Source organism: Protopterus annectens, chromosome 9.part0 (genome assembly GCF_019279795.1).
Source record: "Protopterus annectens isolate FY-2018-M chromosome 9.part0, PAN1.0, whole genome shotgun sequence".
In the NCBI taxonomy this organism is placed as follows: domain Eukaryota; kingdom Metazoa; phylum Chordata; order Ceratodontiformes; family Protopteridae; genus Protopterus; species Protopterus annectens.
Genome location: NC_056743.1, coordinates 16,396,935 through 16,422,968, shown reverse-complemented (window position 1 = coordinate 16,422,968; position 26,034 = coordinate 16,396,935). Strand labels below are relative to the sequence as shown.

The window sequence follows — 26,034 nt, the reverse complement described above, 5'->3', positions numbered from 1 at the left end:
TGAGTTGTTGAGTTTGGTCACTAGAAGTAGATTTTTGCTGCTGGAGCGTAGAGGTGGAGCCATAGGGCTGGAGAAGGTTTTGAAGGATTGGGACTTTGAGGATGGTTTACTAACTTGCTGGCAAGGGAGAGTTGATTCAGGTGAAGAAGTTGAGGGATGTCAAGCCAGTGAAGTTCTCAAAGTGAGATACAATGATGGCTGTGATAAGATGGACAGTGGCAAACTTAGCAGTTTTATTTTAGCAAGCCTTCAGCTTGTTTGTGTTTTGTCTAAGGTAGGTAAGTATAGGAGAGGCGAAGAGTAAAGTGGAGATTAGGTGGGAATTGGCAGCAGAAATTCTGGCTGTCCTGGTGAGGAATTTTGTTTCTGTACAATGCACCTAGTTTTTTGTGACCCTTTTTCATGGTAAGAGAAATGTGATTGTCAAATCTGAGATTATCAGTCTCAACACCAAGTAGTTTGGCATATTCTGTTGGGGAGATGACAGTATTGTCTTTAGCTAGAATATTAAAGTGGGTGATAATTGTGTTAGATTTAGTGGTTTGAAAGATGAGTTTAGTCCTGCTCAGGTTGAATAATAACTGGGAATTAGCCAGTTTTCTACAGATGAAAAGGCTTCCTATGTGATCTTGTGAAGTTCAGGTATCGTTGGGGCTGAGCGGATGAGGGTGAAGTCATCTGCATAATGTATAATAGAAGCTTGCTTGGTGGCTGTGAATAGATCGTTGGTGAAGAGTGAGAATAATAGGGGACCAAGGATGGAGCCTTGGGGAACACAGTGTTACAGGAAGTTGAGATAGGTCATTATGCCAGACAACTGATTGTTGGCGGCCAGTTAGATAGCAGTGATTGGGAAAAGGATATGTTAGTGAGAACAGAGATTAGTAGTTTGTGTGAGACCATGTCAAAAGGCTTGGATAGATCCAGAAATATAGCAGAGGAGAACAGGCCATTATTTTATTATGAAGGATTGCATTAGTGAAAGAGAGCAAGGCAGTAATAGTGCTGTGGTGTGGCCTGAAGCCATGCTGGGTGCTGGAGAGGAGGATATTAGCTAAGAGGTAGTCTAAGACTTGAGAATGGATGCATTTCTCAAGTATCTTGGAAAGTGGAGAAAGGATGGCTATGGGGTGGTAATTGGAAAGTTCAGAGGAGGAGCCACCTTTGTGGAGGGGGATGATGAGGGATATTTTCCACAGTGTGGGGACATACCTTTCTGATAAGGATGATTAAGATGAGACTGGATAAGCTAGGGCTTCTGCTATTTTTAGGTATTCAGAGGGGAGATTGTCAGCTGCAAGTTTTCTAGGCTTAAGTTTCATTAGAAGTTTTTTTTATATAGGAGGTAGGCACTGATGAAAAAGAAAAGACTGTGGGCAGAGTATTTGGTTTTGATGTAGGGAGGGTGGGTAGAGGGTTGTGTTGTTTAGTCAAAGAATGTTTTCAGTAAAGTGTTTATTGAACGAGTCAGCAATACTGCTGGAGGGAGGGGGAGTGGTAGGTGAGGGGGGTGCCTACTTTTACCTGGGTGGAAAATGGAGTTTATTGTGGACCAGAACTGCTTAGGGTTGTGAATGGAGGAGTTTAGGACAGACTGATTAATATTGGGTTGTATCTTCTTTTATTTGATTTTTGACCTTGTTGCACAACTCTAGAAATGACTGTCTAGAGGAGGGGCTTTTTGTTAAGCACCAGTGCTCCCAGGCATTATCTCTTTTTTTTTTCATTAGTGCCCTGGTGCTTTTTTGTAGCCAAGGGGAGTACTGTGGCTTGATTCTGGAATTTCTTATGGGGGCATGTGTGTTTAGGAAGGTGCTATTGAAGTAGTAGACAGCTTAATCCGGATTGAGGTACATTAGTGGTGTCCAATCACATTTTTGAACGGATGAGATAAAGGAGAGAGGGTTAAAGTTTACCCTATTTTGGATTTGCCTATAGATGATAGGTTTAGCACAATTTAAGTGGTGTCTCAGAAGGAAATGTTGGAGTGTGGTCACAGCTGGCTGTTTACCAGACAGTCTCAAAGTATGAGTGAGGGTCTTTATTGACTAATATCCAGTTGAGAGTAGTATGTTTGTTAGAGTTTTTATTTATCCGGGTAGGTGACTGTATTAGTTGAGACAAACCATGAAGGTTTAGGTGCTGGGCTTGATGATTACTACAAGATAACCAGTTGATGTTAAGTTCACCTAGGTTTATGGTTTCCTGTGGTAAGGAATAGTTAGCCTAGTTCAAGAGGTTTTCCGGGGTAATTGTGGCTTAGACACTCTCATCTGCTCTCTCTCTCCTCCTCTCCCTATCAAAATGGGTGTTCCCCAAGGATATATTCTAGGCCCCCTACTCTTAAATATTTTTACTGATCTACTCTGTACCTCCTGTCCTCAGTCAACCCTCATCCAATATGCTGATGATTCTACAGTTATCACCATTGCAGACAGCCTCTCTGACTTAAATTCTATTACTCAGAAATCCTTCAACTCTTGAAATATGGCTGTCTAACAACCAGCTAATTCTGAATCCTAAAAAAAAAAACTCGTAATTTTTTCCCCCAAAAACCTACACTACCTCGAATCCACTTTTGCTATCCATTCTCTAAATAAAACACATCACTTGAACCCAACGCAAAACTATTAGGGGTCATGGTAGATTTGCATATTAATAATTGTTTTAAGAAAACCCATCAAAACTTGGTCTATTATACAGAAATAAAAAGTTCCTATCAAACAAAGGCATGAGAGAGAGAGATTTTGGCTATCTCCTTACAAGCTTATTGTACAGCTCTCGGATCCTCTCCAACCTCCAAACCTCTCTTCTAAGCAAGCTAGAAACTACCTATAACAAAGTGTCCAGATTTGCTGCAAATCAGTGTGATGGGTCCCATCACTGTCTCTCTTTAAAACACTTAAACTGTCTTGAATTACCACACCAGCTTCTCTCTCATCTTCAGATTATCCAGTATGTCTTGTACCAACCATCCTTCTGTCTCAACTTGTCTGCTCTAATCTCCTTCTATACTCCTTGGACTCTTTGAAGCTCTGACCAAGACTTACTACAAATCAATAAACCCAATACCAAAATTGGTCAAAACCTCTACAGATACTACTCTACCTTTTTTTGGAACAAACTCCCATTGGAAATTAGTTCACTTAAACAACTCAAAGAATTTAAATTGGCCTAAAAGTGCTGGTCATGCCATTCTATTCACCCTCCATAAACTGTCTCCCTCTCCTACATAGCTTACTGTTTGCCCTCATTGGTTTTACTTCTGTTGTGTCCGCGCTCTGTCATCTAATTTAGGTATTTATCTGTCATAGGTATTTATTAGGCTAATGACCACAAGGGCCTTTTTGAGCCTAGCCATACATCACAAATCTCTGACAAGTTCTGCTACCCTTGATAAGTGTAAGCAGGGGCCTGGGAGATGAACCATTTACAAGTTACCTGTGTCCATTAGAGACATAGGTGCCAAACCAGGGATGAATTTCCGGTTTCCCATCCAATTGTTCAAGTTGCACTTGGAGGAACTGTGCTTCACATGGATGGGGCAGCCTGTTCCAAAGACTGGGTATTCTCTGGGATACATACCTATCTTTCCAGCACGTCCTATTTATATCACAGGCAAGGTTTAAGTCTTTAGAATGGGTGTTTCTGAAGATGTTGGTCTTGTGGATATGCATGAGGTTTAAAAGAGTGGGGTCTGACCATGCTTTGTATGCCAGGCATAGATCTCTCCTCAAAATCCTGTAGGAGACTGAATACTGGAATAGAGCCTTGAGGCGGTCTGCGTAAGACATTTTACCTACTCCCTGTATTCGTTTAGTGAGGAACATCTGTGGATGTTCAAGTTGTTGGGTGTGCCTGGTTAGGTACGTACCAAAGAGGGCATTGTACTCTATGATAGATCTGATGAATGCCGAATACAGCGGAACAATGACTTCCTTGGACTTGGATGCCATACCTTTGCTTATAAGTTGCGCAACATAGAATGATTTCCTCACCACTGTAGACACTTGATGATCAAAGGCTAGATTACTGTTTGTGTGTCCCTAAGTCCCTGACTACTGGGTCAACTCTTAAAGGGTGTTTTGTCAATATGATAGTTGCCAGGGATGGATGACTTCTCAAAGGATACTATTATGCATTTCTTGGCATTTAGTTTTACTCCATGGCTCTGACACCAGTTTGTCTGTGTCAGCCCTTCCTGCAGAACATTTATGTCGGTGTGAGATTCAATGACAGCTCCTAATTTTCAAATTTTTCAATCATCTGCAGATTTAGTCAGCCAGAGACCACTGACATTGGCCTTGACTTCTGAGAAGTAAATGCCAAAAAGGAGCAGTCCAATGACTGATCTCTGAGGGACGCCACTTGTGACTAGCCTCTTTGTAGAGGTGGAATCCCCAGTTCTAACTTCTTGGGTTTTATCTTTGAGCCAGTTGGCTATCAGCTGGGTGACATACGGGTTTGTACGTAACCTCTTGAGTTTGTCAACAATGCCCGAGTGGGGTATTGTGTCAAATGCCTTGGCCAGGTCAAGGTAGGCAGCGTGAACGATTTTGCTCTCATCCATTGCTTTAGTGACCTTCTCAAAGAAGTCTACCAGGCTGAGTAGGCATGATTTGCCCTTGATGAAACCAAACTGGGTTGGATCCAGTGTCTGGTGGTTTACTATATTTCTATTGATCATCTCTATGATAATTCTTTCCCTGGCTTTACATACAAGACTAATGAGACTTATGGATCTGTAGTTTGCAGGGTACATAGATGGCCCACCTTTGTGCAGAAGGATGACCATTGCCTTTCTCCATTCTTGAGCCACGAAGCCTGTTTGGAGGCTACAGTTAAATAGCAGTTCCAGTGGCCCTGATAGGTCATGTTTCATGCTATTTAGAAGGCATCCTGGGATATTGTTTGGGCCTATTGATGCAGTGTTCTCGGTGCTAGAGAGTGCATTAAGGACCTGTTCCCTAGTGATAGTGGAGAGAGTTATATATGACATTTCCTGAGGGAAGGTTGAGGGGGACAGAGGAGTAAAGCTGGAGCTGAATTTATCAGCCAGGAGGTTTGCTGTATTAACTGTGTATTGCCTTTGAGGTTGCGGATATAGCTAAAGAATGCTTTGTGGTTGTCCTTGGCCTGGGAGGCCAAACTTGCCTCAAACTTTGCTTTGATAGACTTTATTTGTCCTCTGAGTTGTTTGTTTAGTTTGAGAGTGCTTTTATCCGGCTGGGTGCTGCACCTTCTAATTTTTGCCATGATTTTTCTTCTTCCTGTTGTACAGATTGATTTTGTAATTGCACCAGGGTGGCTTGTTTTTTGAATTACTTCTGTTGGGTACAGCTGCCTCTGCAGCTATTAACATGCTTGTACAGAGTTTCTGTGAACAGTTCTGCATAGGCAGAAGTATTGTCAGGGTTTAGGGGGTGCTTGAAATTTTACCAGGTTCTCACTTAATAGCTGGAGGTTAGCCTTAGAATAGTTCCTGAATATTCCAGGTTTAGCTGGGGGTCCAGGTTTTATTTTTACTTCAAGGGGTGACAATTTTGTGGTCTGACCTTACCAGGGAAGGCATTTCAGTATGGGATGTGCAGCAGTCTCCCATATTGATGAGGACCAGATCCAGTATGGTTGCACCCCTGGTTGGTGTATTGACTTTGTGGTTCAGGGAGTTTGCATTTACAAAATCCAGGAATCTCTGTGCATGCACATTTGGTGTCGTATAAGATTCCTAGTTAATAGTGGGGTTTATAGGTAGGTACTAGGCTATCTGCCCAAAGGCATTTATAAGCCTAGCCGGAATGTGTTGGCTTTCGCCGCCCCCTTAGATTAGTTCCCTGTGCCTCTGTCCAGCAGAGCCTTTGAAGTGGTCCCCGGGGTAAACTTTCTGTTTCCCATCCACTCGTCAAGGTTTCTCTTGAAGAGGGTTAGCGAGGAGCTCTGCCTAATGTAGATTGGAATCTTGTTCCAGAGCATGGGAAGTCTCTGGGACAGGACTCTATCCCTCCAGCATGTCATATTTATTGTTGTGGTGAGGTTTAGATCCCTAGAGCGTGTGGCTTGGGGGGGGGGGGTATGGTTTTCTTTAGGTGGAGCATGTCCTTCAATTCTGGGTTGGACATGGCCTTGTATGTCAGGCAGAGATCACCTTTGAGTAGGTGGTATGCATCCTAGTACAGCTGGAGTTTCTTCAGTTGAGTTGCATAGGGCATCTGTTTTAGGCCAGTGATCCTCTTGGTGAGGTACTTCTGTGGTCTTTCCAGCTGTTGCAGGTGTCTTGTAAGGTACATCCCAAATTGGGGCATTGTACTCTGATGGGTCTGATGAGTGATGCGTAGAGGGGCACAATTACCTCTTTTTTGATCTGGGTGCAAACCCTTTTGTGATTAGGTGGGCCACATAGGATTTTCTAACTACTTTGGCAATGTGAGTATCAAAGGAGAGGTTACTATCTACTTGGGTCCCCAGATCCCTTATTAAGTCTTCCATAATTAGGGGGCTACCACCTGTGTGGTAGTTTGTGGGTACTTTGTTTTTTCCAAAGGAGATGACTGTGCACTTTTTGGCATTTAGCTTGAGGCAGTGGTTTTGACACCAGGTATCTGTCTCCATGAGACCCTTTTGGAGGATGTCTGTGTCCGCCGGAGAGTCAGTTAGAGCCCCTAGTTTGCAGTAGTCTGCGAACTTGGTCAGCCATAGTTCTTCTGTGCTTGCCTGTACCTCTGAGAAGTATATGCTGAACAGGAGGTGTCCTAGGACTGAGCCCTGAGGAATGCTACTTGTAATCGGTTTAGAGTCCAACCTAGCTCCTGCAACTCTTACCATGTGGATTCTGTCAGTGAGCCAGTTGGCAACCCATCCTGTGACATAGGGGTTTATGTTCAGGCTGGTGAGCTTGTCTATAATACCTGAATGGGGAATGGTGTAGAAGGTAGGCTGTGTGGACCACCTTTCCCTTGTCTATAGCCTTGGTAACGGTCTCAAAGAAGTCCACCAGGTTTAGGAGGCATGTTCTGCCCTTAGCAAAGCTGAACTGGTAGGGTCCAGTGTTTGGAGGTTCCCAATGTCTCTGTTTATGTGTCCATGATGATGCGCTCCATAGCTTTGCAGACCATGATAAGCAGGCTTATAGGGCGATAGTTCCCAGGGTCTGTTGTGACTCCACCTTTGTGGAGCAGAATAACCGTTGCTGTGTGCCACTCTATGGGCACGTAGCCTGTGGAGAGGCTGAGTTTGAACAGTGTGTTTAGGTGAGGGGTTAGTTCATCTTTGAGCTCATGTAGGACGCAGCCTGGGACACAATCTGGTCCCATTGATGCTGCGTTTTTGGCTTTTGAGAGGGCTGTTTTAACCTGAGTGTCTGTGATTTCAGGGGCACTACATTCTTCTGGTATGGTTATGGGCCCTTTTGGGGGTGAGAGGGAGGTGAAGTTTGCAATGAACCTGTCTGCCAGGATGTTGGCGATATTGGTCGGTTCAGTGTAGATGTTCTTCATCTCACATTGCTGCAGTCCTAACACTTGGGTAGTCCGCTGTCCCTCGGTCGGCCCGAATATCAGAGTATAAGGCTGACGTCGGTCAAGGCGCATTTGACTGACATCAGAACGTCAAGGTACAAATGCGCATGACCGACGTCATATCCTCAGTCTTTTTTGCCGCATGGTCCGATGCAGAAGCAGTGTTGCAAGTGCCGTTGGCGTTCTGAAATTTTGAATTCGGAGTTTCAGACCGAAGTCAGAGTTGGTTAAGTACCCGTTAGAATATTTTGGTTTTTCTTGCCTCAGTGGTTTACGGATGTCAGAAAAAGTGAATAACTGTATTTCTTGTGGGAAACAGATACATAGGGATTACCATAATTTGTGTATACCTTGTTTGGGACCTGAGCACGACGTTGTTGGGTGTCGCTTTTGTGCTAGGTTCAATAAACGCACTATAAAGCAAATGTTGGATTGTGCCAGGTTGGTCTTTGGGAAGCGGTGCAATTACAATATGCCGTCGGATGCTCCGGCCGCTTCCTCAAAGAAGCGCAAGGACAAGGCAGTTAAACCTAGGTTAGAGGAGTCGTCGAACGGACGCCGGTTCTTTAGGCGTCAGTGGAACCGGTGGTTCCGGGAGGCCTCTCTGGAGTCCCAGGGAGAAACTTTGTTTTACAGGATGTGGCCTCCCAGGAGGCAGGTCAGGCTGTAGGGGCTTCTCAGATATCTGTACTCCCTCCCTTCCTAAGGTGTCTAGGCCCTCTCTTTCTGCTTCCAAGGCTTCTCCTAGAGGCAGGTCTAGTTTAGCTTCTGTGGGTGTCACTCCTAGTTCTTCAGGTTCTGTGCCCAAGAAGCACATGCTTAAAATGGCAGAAGATTTAATTACTTTAATTAGAGGCTCTATGCCCCCTCCTGATAAGAGGCCTAGGATGGAACCAGTGTTGGGGGATTATGAGCAGGCTTGGATGTGTCTGAGTCTTGACTGAAGACTTGCAGGAGTATTCTCATTATTCTGATTCTGATGTGGATGATTCTACTCCTTCTGCTTCTCCTCCTGAGGATTTTTCTTTTCAGAGACCCTTCACTCCATGAGAGAGCATTTTTAAATGGGAAGGTCAGGACTTCTCTGATTTCCAGGAAAAGGCTTAGGGAATTTTTGTTTTACCCCAGCATAGGCCTTTGGCTATACCTCCTGTTCTGAATGTGGTGGAAGATGTGTTTGCAGAGGCTTCTCTTAATCCTGATTCTTTGCCTCCTGCTCCTGTTAAACCAGATAGGTATTACAGGGTGCCTGAAGCTCATAAGTATCTTTTAAGAGTCCTAGGGCAGACCCAGAAACTGTTAGCCAGGGGCCTAAGGGTGTTAAGGCTTCTGTTGTCAAGAATCCGGTTCCTGCAGATAAAGAGGCCAGGGCCTTGGATAGATGGGGAAAGAAAGTTTATACTTCTTCCACCCTAGCCATGAGAGCTTTGAATTGCCAGTTTCACATGTTGAAATATCAAAATTATCTCCTTTCACAGTTGAAATCTAAGGTTGATGCTCTGGCGGAAGGTATTGATTGTAAAGAGTTACAAGATTTAGTGCATGTTTCTGAACAGGTGGGTAAGCATTCTTTGCAATGTGGTTTTGATGCTGTACAGGCCTCGTCTAGGGTGGCTGCCACTGGGTCAGTTCTTCGCAGGCATGCCTGGCTGAGGGATCAAAATTTATCTGACCATGTTAAAACTAGGATTTTGGATGCCCCTTTGCAATCTGATGTCTTGTTTGGTTCTCCTGTTGAGGCAGTTTTAAAGAAAATGGAAGACAAGGCTAAGTCTATGCAGACTGTTAAAGATTTTTGCAGGTTCAGCCTCCAAAGTTTAGTAGAAATTGGCCTACTAAGGGGTGGGCGTATCCTTCTTATGATTCCCAGTCTAGGGGTAGATCTAGGCGTGGCAGGGGCAGAGGTCAGGGCTCTTTCAGGCCTTGAACAGGAGTTCTCCTGCACAGTCTTGGTGAGGGCAGGGGTCAGTCCTTTCGTAAACAGACCCAATGACCTACCTTTTCAGCTGCCAGAACCTTCTCGCCTGGCAGCACCTTTGGGAGGAAGGTTGGCACTTTTCAAAGAAAATTGGAGTTTGATTACCCAAGACAGATGGGTATTGGATATCATACATCACGGTTACAGGTTTTATTTCCATACCTTGCCTCCTTTCAAAGGCATGCCAGACATTCCTCCTCAACAAAGAATAGAGGCTCACAAGCAAATTTCTCTGTTACTCCAAATAGGGGCCATACAGCCGGTTCCTATGCCAGAAAGGGGCCTAGGATTTTATTCTCGCCTGTTCCTTGTACCAAAAAAGGGGGACACGTGGAGACCAATTTTGGATTTATCTATCCTCAACACTTATCTGGACATTCCCAAGTTCAAAATGTTGACGTTACAACAGCTTTTACCTCTGCTGGGCAAGGATCACTGGATGGTAACTTTGGATCTCGAGGCTTACCTTCATGTTCCTATCAGGCTAAGTTGCAGGAAGTATGTGCGTTTTCGGACTGGGACTTCTCACTATCAGTTCTCTGCATTGCCCTTTGGCTTATCTACTGCGCCCAGAGTATTTACGAAAGTTCTGGCTCCAGTGATAGCTTTCTTCAGGCTGAAAGGAATACAAATCTATCCTTATTTGGACGATTGCCTGATTCTGGCTCAAGGAAGGGACGAGCTTCTTCGTCATTTGGAATATGTGATAGCAGTGCTAAGATGCCTGGGGTATTCTGTGAGCGAAATAAAGTCCAGTCTAGTACCCTCTCAAGACATGTGCTTTCTGGGTGTAAGACTGAATACAGCATCCCAGATGGCCTTTCTAACCCCGGACAAACAAAAGAATCTTTCCCTTTACTTCCATCATCTATCTCTTCAGTCGGGCTGACTGCAAGGACAGTCCTTCAAGCCTTAGGGTTCATGGCATCTTGTATTCTGGTGCTTCCCAATGCCAAACTGCATATGAGGAAGTTGCAATGGTATCTCAAAATGTATGGACACAGCACTGCCAGGATCTGGACACTGTCATTCAAATAATACCTTGCATTCAAAAGGAATTTTGTGGTGGGCTCAGGAATGTCACCTAAACAAGGGACTCTCTGTGACCCGGCCAGAGGCGAGTCAAATTTTAACGACAGATGCCTCGGACAAAGCTTGGGGAGCTCATCTAAGCGGAAAGTGGATACAAGACAAGTGGCCTGTCAGACTACAGCATCTACATATCAACTTGAAGGAGATGTTAGCAGTCCAGTTTGCATTAATAGCTTTCAAGGATTTACTTCTTCCAGGGCAGGTGTTGATTCTAACAGACAACACAACTGTCATGTGGTGCATCAACAAGCAAGGGGAACACATTCTTATCCTCTATGCAGGCAAGCAATGATTTTGTGGGAGACTGCTCTCAGTTTACAACTAAGTCTTCAGGCAAGGTTTCTGCCTGGAGCACAGAACTCCTTAGCTGCTGTGTTAAACAGACAAATCATGGATCCCCAGTGGAAACTGGATCTTCATGTATTTCAGAAATTGACAGTGTCCTGGGGAACTCCAGACATAGATCTGTTAGCTTCTCCACTAAACCACCAGCTGCCAAAGTTTTGCACAAAGAGGTTTCATCCCACAGCTTGGAAAGTGGATGCTCTTTCTTTCAGTTGGAAAAATCTTCATGTGTATGCCTTTCCACCTCTGCCTCTCCTCCCAAAGGTACTTCTGAAGGTCAGACAGGACAAGCCAAGGATGATTTTGATAGCTCCAGATTGGCCTCGACAGCACTGGTACCCAGTACTGAGAAGTCTAGTGGAAGCCTCCATGGCCTTTGCCTTTGATTCCACATCTGTTGTCCCAGGAGGACAGTCATTTGCTCAATGTCAAACTTCACTCTCTTCACCTAACAGCCTGGCATATTCTGTTTTAAACCATAGAGGGTCTCAACTTCCACAACAAGTTTTGAATGTGATTTTGGAAGCTAGAAGGCCTAGTACAAGGAAAGTGTACGCAGATAAATGGAAGAGATTTTTGTTTTGGAGTGCAGCTAAGGATTTGGATGTTTCTGAGCCTGATTTAAGTGTGGCTCTTCAATATCTTACTGAGTTGTTAGACAAAGGTTTGTCCTTCTCTTCTATTAAGATTCATGCTGCAGCAATTTCAGCTCACTACGACTGTGACCCACCATTGTTTTCTCATCCTTTGTTCAAGCAATTTCTTAGAGGGGCAAAGAATATAAGACCCCCAAGGGCTCCTACTCCTGCTTGGGATCTCAATTTTGTGTTGGAGAAACTCACTCTACAACCTTTTGAGCCTGCAGCTACTGCTGAGTTGAAATATTTGTCATGGAAGACTGCTTTTTGTTGGCCATTACCTCTGCAAGAAGGGTTTCTGAATTGCAGGCCCTTATGGCAGTTGAGCCTTTCTTAATTTTCCATAAGGATAGGGTATCTTTACGTACTAATCCTTCCTTTATGCCTAAAGTGGTTTCTAGTGTGGCTTTAAACCAAACTATTCATTTGCCTACTTTTTATGCAAATCCCCAAAATAAAGGGAAAAGATTTTGCACACTTTAGATGTACACAGGCAGTTGCGATATTATTTGGACAGAACTAAAGGGTTCAGACAATCTCAGCAGTTATTAGTTTCTTTTGCTTTGTGCTCTCAGGGCAAGCCCGTGTCAAAACAAACTATTTCTAAGTGGATTGGATTTTGCATTGCTTTCTGTTATTCCCATCATGGCAAAGAGATTCCAGCTGGGATTAGGCCTCATTCCACTAGGGCTACTGCCACTTCAACAGCTTTTTTGAGGGGTGTGGCAACTAAGGATATTCTGGAGGCAGCCACTTGGAGTTCAGTGCATGCCTTCTCTAGGCATTACCACCTTCCACTGTACTCTAAATCCAGGGCTGGTTTTGCCACTGCTGTGTTGCAGGGCATTTTGGCAGCTCCTGCTTCATTATAGTTTAGCCATCCTCCCTTACCTCTGCTTTGGGATTCTACCCAAGTGTTAGGACTGCAGCAATGTGAGATGAAGAACATAGTACAGTTTTGTACCTACCATAAATGTAGATGTTCAAGATCCACATTGCTGCAGTCAATTCCTCCCTCCTTCCCTCTGTAGTTTGAGGTGGTTGTGTGGGTTGGGTTATCCATCTGAGGTATATTGTGTATATTGTATATATTGTACATATTTTTGGGGTTAGGCTGGTTGGTTGTTTAGTTGTTGTCTATGGGTTTTGACCTTTCTTTTTAGGGTCTTCTGACATCTGGGGCAAGAAAAGACTGAGGATATGACGTCGGTCATGCGCATTTGTACCCTGACGTTCTGATGTCAGTCAAATGCGCCTTGACCGGCAGCCTTATACTCTGATATTCGGGCCGACCGAGGGACAGCGGACTACCCAAGTGTTAGGACTGCAGCAATGTGGATCTTCGAACATCTACATTTATGGTAGGTACAAAACTGTACTTTTGTGTCATTCTGCACTAACTCTGAGCAGATCTGAGAATTGCCACTTAGATTCTTGACGTAGCTAAATAATGCCTTGTGGTTATCTTTGGAGTCCTTGGCAATTTTTCTTTCGAAGCTAGCCTTGGATGATTTTATGAAGGATCGTAGTTTCTTGCTGATACTGATTAGGGATGTCTTCCCTTCTTGGGATTTTACTCTTTTCTGTACTAGTTTCCTCCTCCTATTGTATAGCTTGTTTATGGCAGGGGTCCACCAGACTGGTTTCCTTTTCTTGGAGGCGTGAGTCTTGGTTTTGCTTGGGATAGCCTGATCCATGCATTATTGTAGGTGCCCGTAGAGTGCATTAATAAAGGATTTTGCAGCTTGGACAGCGTTATCCTTTGGCATGGGGGTTTTGAAACTTTCCACCTCGGTCTTAAGTAAGGTGAAGTTTTGCTTTTGAAAAGTTTTTCACGGTGGTTTCTTTGACCGGGGGTGGTGGCGGAATGTGGATATCCAGAGTGATTAGTTTATGGTCAGATCTAACCAGTGATGGGTTGACCTCCGGTGTGGAACACTGGTCACCCATGTTGGTGATGACCAGGTCCAATATGTTGTCACCTTTGGTGGTGGTGGTGACCAGTTGATCCAGGGCATTTGAGTTTATAAATTCTAGGAAATGTTGGGCATGAGAGTTAGTACTTGAGTAGTTCTCCCAATTAATGTTTGGGTAATTGAAATCACCCAATATCAGGGTGTTAGGACATTTGTTTCCAGAAATGCAGAATGGGGGTCCTGGGATATGGGTGATCTGTAGCGAGCTACAATTTGAATTGCTGTTCTGCTCCTTGTTAGTTGCACGTGGATGATCTCTGAAGCATCTTGCTGTGCCACTAACCTGGAGGTGTGAGTATCCTTGATGAATATGGATACCCCCCTGCCTTTTGTATTTCGGTCCAGGTTTTGTGGCCGAAATGTATGGTATGAGTTGTAGCCTGGTAGTGCTGGGGTGCTCTCTGGAGCCTTAAACTAGGTTTCTGTTACTGCACATATATCAATTTTCTCCATACTGAGGAGTGCCTAGAGTGCGTGTATTTTGAAGTTTTGACTTCTGGCATTGATAGCATTACCCTCAGTTTTTTGTTACTTGTGTTATTTACGGTGGTGGGTTTGTCTTTTGAGCCTTGCCTAAAAAAGGCACTATGGGGGTGGAAAGAGCCTTGGCCAGTATTCGAAAGCCTAAGGGTGACAGGCGCAAGCTGTCTCTAGCGAAGCAGCGTGGATTGTCGAGCATGTCATCCCTGGTGACAGACACTGGATCCCCCTTGAATGACATCAGAAGCTTAGCCAGTTGTTGAAATTGATAATTTTTTTTTTATATGGTAGTATCATTCTTGGTGAGGGCAGGATGCTACTCAGGGTCAGGGTCATACCGGCCTGGGCTACATGATCAGAGAGCTCCTTCATGTCTCTTTCCATGTAGTCCAGGGAGGTACGGCTAAGGGTATTTAAAGTCCCCTATGAATATGAGTTTGGGTTAGATGGTTGGTGTTTCTAATAAGTTTAAATACATGGTTTGGGTTTCCTGGGTCAGAGAGAGGGGACCTATAGCTTGCAAGGAGGTGGTATTGGATTTTACCTACTGTGATTTGAACATGGAACAGCTCAAGTGCATTGCCTATTTGACCAGCCTTGAAGTATATTTATTTATGATATAAATAGACCTCCCCACCTTTAGTCTCTGCCTGTGAAGTAGCTGGCCTAAATGTGTGGAAGGCATTATAACCTTGCCTTGCACTGTTGATGTGCTCTCCGCGGCTTTAAACCATGTCTCAGTGACAGCACGGACATCAGCATTCTCTAGGGTAAAGAGAACTTCTAGGCAGCTTTTTTTTTTTAGACTCAAGCATTGATCAATAATACCTTTAGATTTTCTTGGTTTTGATTTGCTAGTAGGAAGTACTTTCAGTTTGGGATTGCCTAAAAAGGCACTGTGTGAGAAGACAATATTTAGCTAATATTCGTTCGACTAGAAGGGAGAGGTGCAGACCATCCCTCGCAAAGCAGCGTGGTCTGTTGACCATCTTCTTCCATGCTGACAGATATTGCACCCCCTTAGAATGATAACAGAAACTAAGCCAATTATTAGTCAGTCATCTTTTGTTAGTATTGTGGCGTCATCCTTGGAGAAGGTAAAATGCTGTTCAATGCTAAGCTTGTAGCAGCCTGAGACACATTTTCTGAGAACTCCATGATGTCTCTCTCTTCATATAGTCTAGGGAGGTACATCTCAGGTCATTTACTCCCACATGGACTATGACTGAGTCATATTGGTAATTCTGGTCCAGTGACCTGAGTGCATGCTTAATGTGGCGGATCCTAACTCCTGATAAGCAACTGACTGTAACTTCAGCCTTGTTTGAGGGACATCAGTGTGCGTCACAATGGAGTCTCCAATGACTTAGAATGTTTGATTGTGTTTTGACTTGCCTTATGGGCTTAGAGGTAGAGGCTCCATGAGATGCAACTCTGTGTTGATGTGGGTGTTTCTTTGAAAGAGCGCATTTGGGTCTGCTGAGTGTATTTGTTATGTGTACTTCATCTAGGAGGTCTGTGTGGTTTAGGAAGGTTACTTGCAAGTGCCTCAGCATATGTGGGTCTGTATGTATACTTTGAATTGTGCATGATGGGTGCAGCGTGTGCACTACCGACAACCTTATTGACATTAGGAACACTCAATTTTAAAAGTTTTCCCTACTTCTATACTACCTGTATGATCTTCAGTAACTGTTACTACTTTGGCTGTACTTACAAACTTTGCATATTGTTTCTGCACATATCCAAGTTAAATGTCAACTTAAACTCTGTAAATAATTTTTTATGCTTTTACTGTTACAACTTGGAAATGTTAATGTTTTGTTTATGGTACAATTTTCATTTAAAATTTTATTGTAAATTTGTGGAGCTTCTCTCCCCGGGCCTCCACTGAAAAAGAGCCATCAGCTCAGCCGGATAAACCTGATCAAGAAATGTTAAATAAATAAATATCCAAAAGACGTATCATTCTTGACAAAAATCCAGCTGACTGTGCTGGCGCTGGCCCATAACATCATATCAGGGTACAGATATTTTTTGCTCATTCGTGTAGCTTTGTCCTTCTCTGGGCTTCAGCCTCCCTCTCTCTCTGTTGGCAAGAAAGCTCTGAAGGGCTTTGCACCCAAATCTGACTTTTATTCAGCTCAGCTCAGCTCAATAATAATATGCAATACATATAGCTTAGGCTATTGTAGCAGTGATCTTTTGAACATCTGCTGTTATGGGAAAGTACCATATTATTTCTAACTCCCTCCCCCTCCAAAGACGAGGTCATCTGAAGCTCCAATAGCAGTCACCCCTCCTACTAATTAGAAGGTTGGGATTAGGGCCTTCAGTAATTACATTACTTGAACCTGCAAATACACAAATGTATCAGAGGACCCTTGTCTGCACTGTCCAACAGTGCGCTCCCCATGCATCTGTTGGCCACTAATATAGTTACTGGAGCTGTAAATTGTCTACACTCTGAACAAACTGCTTTCCTGCACAAGTTGCAACCAGGCATTCAATTCATATTTTTTTTCTACTTGTAAACTGTTACAGAATTTGATTTATGTCTACCATGTTATGCAGATCTCGTACTGTAGGTATTTTGATTTTATTGTCCATTGATGTCCCATTTTACATTAATCTGTGGAATGGAGCGCTACTTCCACTCAATGGGACACTGTGAGCCTGTAATAGCAGCTAAGAGCTAGAAACAGACTAAGTAGGGCATGTCATTTTCTTTTGTGATACGAGTATATAGACAGCAATGAAGAAGATGATGTAAGAACTGAATTTCTGTTTGGCTGAGTGGGATAGCACTGGGAATCTATTGTGTTTAGGAAGAATGTGGTTGATACCATGGGTACACAATGTTTGATGCCATTATTGTTAAAACACAATGTGAGCAGTTTGTGAAATAATGCTTGTTTATATAACTTACACTCACGTTACCATTTGATTTTTCATGACTGTGTTCTTTTTCCTTTGTAGTTTGTGAGAACTGCCAGTCATATTTTTCAGAGAAATGTCCAGTGCATGGTGCCCCAGTATTTATTAAAGACAGCCTTGCAGATTCTGGCTGTCCATGCAGAGTGGTATACACGCTGCCTCTTGGACTTGCAGTGGGTCCCTCCATAGATGGCATTGGTATCTGGTGTGTCAAAGAAGCATTACCGAGAGGAGTATTCTTTGGGCCACTAGAAGGGGATCTGTGCATCAGTGAAATTGCAGCAGCCAAAGTAAGGAGACTAGCTGACTTTCTTCTTGTGACTTGTATCATACAGGCTTTGGTGAACCTTTATTTTATGTGATTTATGTATGTGAATAATTTTATAGCTTATTGTAGCGTGACAGCAGTCAAAAATAGCAAATCAGTAAAGAATGTACAATTGTTCTGAAATGTTTTTAACGTACTCAATCCTCTTCCATTGTTCCCTGAATGTTATGTGATATGTTTTCTATACTATCTTTGTTGCTGCAACATTTCATGCTGTTTTTGAAAACTTTTTTCTGTTTTTGCATGAGTAATATTATTATTGCAGCGTACAGAAAGTATGAAAAGTCCAGAAATGTGGCTGATTGAAGGAAATAAAAAAAAAGTTTTGTTTTTGTACACGTCTGTAACCTTTTAACACTATAAGAATCACTGCTGCTTTTCACTAGAAAGAGCAGTATTTAACATGATGGCATTAGTAGTGCATTCACTCATATTTTTGTCTGGAGGGGAAAAAAATGTACGGCTGTCATGTTAAATTCTAATGTTCATACATTCATAGGTAGGTACTAGGCTATCGGCCCTAGGCCCATACAAGCCTAGCCAAAAAATGTACCCTGGCTTTCGCCACCCAAGAAAATTATTTTCCTGTGCCCCTGTCGAGCAGAGCCACAGAAGTGATCCCCGGGGTGAATTTTCCATTTCCCATCCAATCATCAAGATTTTTCTTGAAGAGTGCTAATGAGGAGCTCTGTTTGACATAGATAGGTAGTCTGTTCCAGAGTATGGGAAGTCTCTGGGACAGGAATCTATCCATCCAGCATGTTCTGTTTATTGTGGTGACAAGGTTTAGGTCCCTAGAGTGTGTAGCTCGGAGGGATTGGGATTTCTTTAAGTGGAGCATGTCCAACAGCTCTGGGTTTGACATAGCTTTTTATGTTAGGCAGAGATCGCCCCTGAGTAGGCGATTTGCAATGGAGTAAAGCTGTAGTTTTTTAAGACTGTCTGCATAGGGCATCTGTTTGAGGCCAGTAATCCTCTTTGTGAGGTATTTCTGTGGTCTTTCCAGTTGTTGTAGATGTCTTGTGAGGTACATACCAAAAGGGGCATTGTACTTTATAATGGGTCTAATGAGTGATGAGTAGAGGGGAACAATGACCTTTTTTTCTGGATGAGAATCCTTTTGTGATGAGATGAGCCACGTAGAAGGATTTCCTGACCACTGTGGCGATGTGATTATCAAAGGAGAGACTACTTGTCCACCTGTGTCCCAAGGTCTCTTATCACATTTTTGGCATTAAGTAGACTACCAGCTATGTGGTAGTTAATGGGTACAGAGTTTTTACCAAAGGGGATGACAATATACTTTTTGGCATTGAGCTTCAGGCCATGGCTTTGACACCAGGTATCTGTCTCAGTGAGGCCCTTTTGTAGTTTGTCCACATCATTAGGAGTTTCGATTATGGCTCCTAGTTTGCAGTCATCTGCAAACTTTGTTAGCCAAAGACCTTCTGTGTTGGCCTGCACTTCAGAGAAGTAGATACCAAACAGGAGAGGACCCAGGACTGAACCCTGTGGTACTCCACTTGTCACTGGTCTGATGTCGGATTTGGAATCCGCTACTTTCACAGTGTGGGTTCTGTCCGTGATCTAGTTGGCAACCCATCTTGTGACAGGGATTTATACCTAGTTTAGTGAGCTTATCTATGATTCCAGAGTGGGGGATGGTGTCGAAAGCCTTGGCGAGATCTGTGTGAACCATTTTACCCTCATTTATGGCTTTGGTGACTGCTTCAAAGAAGCCAATCAGGTTTAGGAGACATGATCTGCCTTTTACAAATCCAAACTGGGTAGGGTCCAGAGTTTGGAGATTACCATTGTCTTTGTTTGAGTTCCACAATGATACGTTCCATGGCCTTGCAGACCAGGCTAATGGGGCGGTAGTTCCTGGGGTCCATCGTGGCTCCCCCTTTGTGGAGTGGGATAACTGTCGCGGTGTGCCATTCAGTGGGTACAAAGCCTGAGGTGAGGCTATGATTGAACATGGTACTTAGGTAGGGTGCCAGTTCATTCTGTAGTTCATGTAGAATGCAGCCTGGGATGTTGTTAGGTCCCATGGATTCTGTGTTCTTGGCTTTGGAGAGTGTGTTTTTTACCTGTGCAGCCGTGATTATAGGAACTTTGCATTCTTCCGGTATAGAGATGGGCCCTCTAGGGGGTGAGAGGGGGTAAAGTTAGCACTGAACCTATCTGCTAGGATGTTGGAAATATCAGTTGGTTCTGTATATTTAGTGCCATTGTGCTGTAACTCAGAGAAGATCCGAGTGTTCCCATTTAGATTCTTGACATAGTTATAGAATGCTTTGTGGTTGTCTTTTGAATCCGTGGCAATTTTGTTTTCGTAACTAGCTTTGGAAGATTTTATGAGGGATCTCAGCTTCTTACTGTGGTTGACCACGGAGTTCCTCCAGTCATGGGATTTTACTCTTTTTTTTGCAACAGTTTCTTTCTTCTGTTGTAGAGTTTGTTTATGGCAGAGAACCACCAGATTGGCTTCCTTTTTTTGGAGGATAACATCTTGGTTCTATTAGGGATAGCATGATCCATGCACTCGTGTAAGTGCTTATAAAGTGCATCTGTGTAGGATTCGGCAGTCATACCTCTATTGTCCGTCTGCATGGGTGTCATGAAGTTTGCCACTTCTGTCTTAAGAAGTGTGATGTTGGCTTTGGAGAAGTTTTTTATGATGGTTTCCCTAATTGGGGGTGGTGGTGGGATGTGGATGTCTAGGCTGATTAGCTTGTGGTCAGATCTGACCAACGAGGAATTGACCTCTGGTGTGGAACACCGGTTTCCCATGTTGGTAATGACCAGGTCTAGGATATTGCTGCCCCTGGTGGGGGTGTGAATAAGTTGATCCAAGGCGTTGGAATTTATGAAGTCTAGAAAACGTTAAGCAAAAGAGTTGGTACATGAGTAGTTTTCCCTGTTAATGGTGTGGTAGTTGAAATCGCCCATTATTAGGGTGTTGGGTTGTACCCTAATACTTTCCAGTGTATCAAGAAATGAGGAGTGTGAATCCTGGGGGATGGTGGGGGGTCTGTAGCAAGCTGCAATTTGGATTGCGGTCTTGCCAGAGTTAGTTGCATTTGGATAATCTCAGATGCATTATGCTGTGCAACTAGCCTGGAGGTGTGGATATCCTTAATGAATATGGACACGCCTCCGCCTTTAGTGCTTCTTTCTGGGTTAGGTGGCCGAAAGGTGTGGTATGAATTGAAGCCTGGTAATGCAGGGGTGCTCTCTGGAGCTTTGAACTAGGTCTCTGTCACTGCACAGATGTAAATGTTCTCCATTTTAAGGAGTGCCTCGAGTGAATGCATTTTGAGGTTTAGACTTCTAGCATTGAGTAGCATTACCCTCAGATTGTGCTTGCTTGTACCTGTTATGGTGGTGAATTTGTCATTTGAACCTTGCCTAAAAAAGGCACTATAGAGGTGGCAAGAGCCTTAGCCAGTATCCGGAATCCTAAGGGCGACAGGTGCAGGCCATCTCTGGCAAAGCATCGTGGACTGTCGATCTTGTCGTCCCAGGCAGACAAATACTGGATCCCCTTAGAATGACACCAGAAGCTTAGCAAATTGTTGAAGTCAATCATTTTGTCCTTGTACTGTGGTATCATTCTGGGTGATGGCAGGATGCTACTCGGGGTTAGGGTCATGCCTGCCTGGGATACAAGATCGGAGAGCTCCTCCATGTCTCTTTTCACGTAGTCCAGGGAGGTACGTCTCAGGTCATTCACACCAACATGGACAATGGCAGTGTCATATTTGTACTTATTGTGGAGTGACCTGAGTGCATGCGTTGTGGCGGATCCTGGCACCTGACAGGCAGCTGACAGTAACTTTTTCTTTGTTTAGTCTAGTGAGTGGAACATCAGTGTGCCTGACTATAAAGTCACCTATGACTAGAGTGTTGGGTATGTTGTTATGCCTTATGGGCTGTGGTTGAGTGGCATACTGAGTTTTTGGGCTGTGTGTCATTTGGGTTGTGTTGGGGGTGGAGTTTGCCTGCGTTTATGCTTTGGATGTCCCTGATGCTTGGGCAGGTTTTTATTGAGAGCCTCCGCGAATGTAGGTGTGTGTTTTGTGTTTCTATGTGTGTGTTTTGATGGTGTAGGTTATGAGGGACTATGTGATGAGTGTGGTGTGGTGCAAGTGTTTACCTTCTCCTCTTCTTGACTGTCTAGTCCAGTCTTGGGTGAAGAGAGCTTTGCTTCCAGTTTGGCTATATAAGTGCATCTCTCACAGGTTGTAGTGTTGGGTGGTAGGAGGAGAGGGTTGTCTGTGTACATGAGGCAATTGCTGCATTGCCCCAAGATGCCCAGATTCATCAGGTAGACAGGAGAAATCACTGGGAGCTGACCCTTAGACATGCCTGGATAAGTGCTTATTTATTAAGTACTAAAAACTGCTTTCCACTACACAAGTGAGGAAAGTTGAGTGCTGTAGTAATTTGCAGCTTATGTAGTGCTTACAATGAGTTCTGAACAAGTGCTGAGTTCAAAGAAACGGATTTGAGTGCTGAAAGTAGAAAACTGACTAGTTATAAGAAACAAAACTAAGCTAGAAGGCTTCCCTCCAACACAGAAGGGCTTGGGGGCTCAGAAGCCTACAAACAGTCTAGACCACTTAACAGGAAAGGCAGGAAACAAGCTTAAATTTTTTTTTGTTGTTCTCTTTCCCAGATGCTTTCTTTGTACACAGTAGGAGTGCCTGAAATAGGAATATGATCTCACTGCACTCAGTTGAGTGAGCAAATGAGATGGGCCCAGAAGGAGTATCCAAACACAAATTTACAAGAAGGGCGGGCAGTTTCAAAGCCACCAAGATTAACACCAAAACAGAAACAGGGAGAGCGGGTGGGAAAACTAACTGAAGAACAGAGTCAAAACTTCCAGTTCAGTTAATAATCAGACAACACAGTTAAATCAATTTAAATATTGTATTATTTGAAAAAAAGTGCAGATAATGGTACTTATTTCAAACTGTACCTCTTAAATAGGCAAGGATAGGAAATCAAAGAATGTGGCTACCCCCACACCTGCAATTACAAACAAATAATAAAATTCAAGCAAGTACTAACTGAAGAACAGAGTCAAAACTTCCAGTTCCGTTAATAATTATGCAACACAGTTAAATATATTTTAATACTGTATTATTTGAAAAAAGTGCAGATAGAGGTACTTAAATACTCTTATACATCCAGTTGAATACATCTAGATCTTAGCCGGCCAAAGCTGAGGTTATTAAGCAGAAAATATTTCAAACTATACCCCTTAAATAGGCAAGGACAGGAAATCAACGAATGTGTCTTCCCCCACACCAGCAATTACTAACAAATAATAAAATTCAAGCCAGCACTAACTGAAGAACAGAGTCAAAACTTCCAGTTCCATTAATAATCATGCAACACGGTTAAATCAGTTTAAATACTGTATTTGAAAAAAAGTGCAGATAAAGGTACTTAAATTCTCTTATACGTCCAGTTGAATACAGCTAGATCTTAGCTGGCCAAAGCTGAGGTTTCTCTACCTTCACAACTGGTACCTTCTTTTTCTTGAAAAACTGTTTGGTTTATATGTTTTCCTTTGAGACATTCTAGCAGCAGGATTCGATTACAAGACTTGCTCATACTGAGCATCTCTTCCTGGCTGTTTTTTTTGTTTCCTAATATTCTGAAAAACTGTCCATTTGCCTAACAGCCAGTTGTGGGTGGGCTTCCCTATCTATTCATTTGTTCTGCAGTGCTCATCAGGAACAGAGGTCAAAGTTTCTCTTTGCATCATTTGTAGATGATTATTTGTGCTTTATTTTTTTCCCTTTGTTTTAGGCCAAACCTTGAATCTTCTTGTTGTCACTGTGCTTTTATTTTAAAGTTTCCATTAGGTGTTTTTATGCTTTCTCTTATGTCCATGCGGATCAGCACTAAAAGAACCACAAAGTGGACCATAGGCATCTAGAGAAGTCTAAAAAGATGGAAAGTGAGCTTTCTTCAGGATTTTTTTACCCCCTCAATAGTTCCATAAGTCTTCTCAAGTTATCAGATCCACACCTTTTCCTCAGGATGCTTGGTTGATTGAGGTACTCCAACTTTCGTAATGTGCTGCACTTTTAGTAGTGCAGCTACCTTCTGGATATCACACATCATCATCCTTCCTTCCTTGCATTTTTTTCTGTATATAGTCAGGGTTGTCTCCTCAACTGTTGTCCCCCCCTCTCAGTTCATTACCACTCTTCTTAGTTCTTCAGCAGTTATGCCTGACCATCACTAGTCTTCTGTCACTCGATCGTCCTTCTCTTTGGAAGTCCTTGATGTTCTTAGTGTTTCACTGTTGCAGTCATCATACATGGGTTATCTGCTTGTACGTAGCCCTCAGTAGGTCTGAATACTAGAGACTTAGTATTTCTGCTTCGGTTGTGTTGCTCCAGGACGAACATCAGGGGTATAAAAACAGGCAACTGATGCCATTACATCAGTCTTTCTGGCCGAGGAGCCCGAAGCAGAAACAGTTCACACGAGTTTTTGTTTCCAAATTGAATCATCCTGAAGTCTTCTAAAGCTAAGTACCCTGTTGGGGATCCTTTTTTCTTGCTCTAACCGATGTCAGAAAAAGTTAACAATTGTCTTGCCTGTGGAAAGCAAATACCACACCGTCAGAAAAAGTTAACAATTGTCTCGCCTGTGGAAAGCAAATATCACAACGAGATTTCCATTCTTATTGCATCACTTGTTTAGGCCCAGACCACAGCGTACCTCTGTCGGTTTTGTGCTTTGTTCAACGCCGAAACTATTCATCGGGTCCTTATTGTCACTAAATACTTTCGCTCTTGATCACCATATTCCGAAATGGCGTTGGTAAGCCATCCGACTACCGATCTTCCAATAAAAGTAAGGATAAAGACAAAGACAGACCGCATGGGTCCAGAACTGCCGACGACGCTTCCATTAAGCTAGTTGCCAGTTCGCCAGTACTCAGTGAGGCGCTTTCGTAGCCCCTGATGCCCGCTTTGATGGATTCAGAGAGCCTTTTGGAGTCCGGTATGCCGTGAGACTCTTCTTTGACTATGGAACTTGCGGATGTCCCTACCTTGGATGGGTGCAGAGCCGCTGTGCAGGCACTGGCTTTTGAGGAAGTTCTTCACACTACTGATATTCGACACAAACTGATGACTTCTTTCCCGTCTTCAGTTCTGTCTAAAACTACCAAGTTTCTAAGCCCAAGAGTACGAGCTATGCCTAAACAACCGATGACCCAAACTCAAGCACCTGCTTCCTTGCCAAAACATCAAATGCTTAAAATGGCAGAAGACCTGATTATGCTGATTAGAGTAAGCCAGCCTTGCCCTGTTAAGAGAAAAAGGGACCTGTCCCCAGCAGCTTTAACAGACCAAGAGTCCAACGACTCTGAGGTTTCTGATTATGAAGACATGCCTTTATCTGTTTATGAGGATTCAGATGCAGAGGAGTTGATTCCCTCTTCTTCACCTCCAGAGGATTTTTCTTTTGGTGAAGCCCTACATACTTTGAGAGCATTTCCACTGGGAATGCCAGGACTACCCTCAGTCCAAAAAGAGACTCGGAGAATTTTTAGATTTGCCACTACCTTTAGCAATACCTCCAGTTCTGGATGTTGTGGATGATGTCTTTATGGAATCCAGTCTAACTCCTGATACTTGCTCCTAGGAAACCAGACAGGTACTTCAGAGTTCTTGACTCTCACAATTTTTTTACCTCTGGGTCAGCAGTAGGATTTTTGAAATCTCCCAGGGGCCTAAAGGTATAAAAACAACTGCAGCTAAGAATCCCACCCCTTTGGATAGAGATTCCAGAGCTTTAGACAGATGGGGTAAAAAAGTATACACCTCTGCAATTCCCACCATTAAGACATTGAATTGCCATTTTCACATGCTGAAGTACCAGCATCATGTTATGGAACTTAAGTAAAAATTAGCTACCTTTACAAACTGTGCAGAAAATAAAGAATTACAAGAGCTTATGCATTCTGCAAGCCAAGTCAGCAAGCATACTTTGCAATGTGGCTTTGATGCCCTATAAGCATCTTGCAGGGCAGCAGTCACTGGTTCTGTACTGAGAAGGCATGCTTGGCTTAAGGAACAGACCTTGCCAGACCATGTCAAATCAAAATTACTAGACGCTCCTGTGAACAAGGGCAATCTGTTTAGCACCAAAACAGAAGAGTTCTAAAAAAGATGGAAGAAAAAGTTAAATCTATGTAGACAGTCAAAGATTTCTTGCAAGTGCAGCCTCCTAGATTCAGTAGGCATTGCCCCTCGAAGCATTGGTCCTTTCCAGCCCCCTCAAGGCCATCCCAAACTAGACCCAGGGGAAACAGACCCCCCAGACTACAGTCTCAGGGTATGCAGAGATCTAAGCAATGGCGTGCCTCCACTTCAAAAACAGGGAGTGCTAAGCCACCCCCTTACGGAAAAAAATCACAATGACTTATCAACTCCACTCCTCACCTCTGCCCAACTGCTTGTGCCCCTAGGAGGAAAACTTGCCCATCATGCAAAAAACTGGACCTCCATCACCAAAGACCAATGGGTCCTCAACATTGTATCCCAGGGGTACAAATTTTACTTCCACTCACTGTCAACCCCAAAAGGGTTCCCAGAACTTCCTCCAAACCAGTGGGCAGAGGCACAAAACCAAGTTCAATCCCTGCTCTCCATAAGGGCAATTCAACCTGTTCCTGCAGAATAGATAGGTCAAGGGTTCTATTCCA

General features: G+C 43.5%; 1 protein-coding gene across 2 annotated transcripts in view; it reads left to right on the top strand.

Annotated features, from left to right (window-relative positions):
• Positions 1 to 26,034, top strand: part of ZNF408 (zinc finger protein 408) — a 301,687-nt gene that overhangs the window by 84,865 nt on the left and 190,788 nt on the right. Inside the window, exon 3 of one of the 2 annotated variants that reach the window (XM_044082528.1) lies at positions 17,003 to 17,250. The exons of the other annotated variant lie outside the window; for it this stretch is intronic. Coding sequence (XP_043938463.1) covers positions 17,003 to 17,250 — 248 coding nt within the window. The remainder of the gene's footprint in view (positions 1 to 17,002; positions 17,251 to 26,034) is intronic. 2 annotated transcript variants of the gene reach the window in all.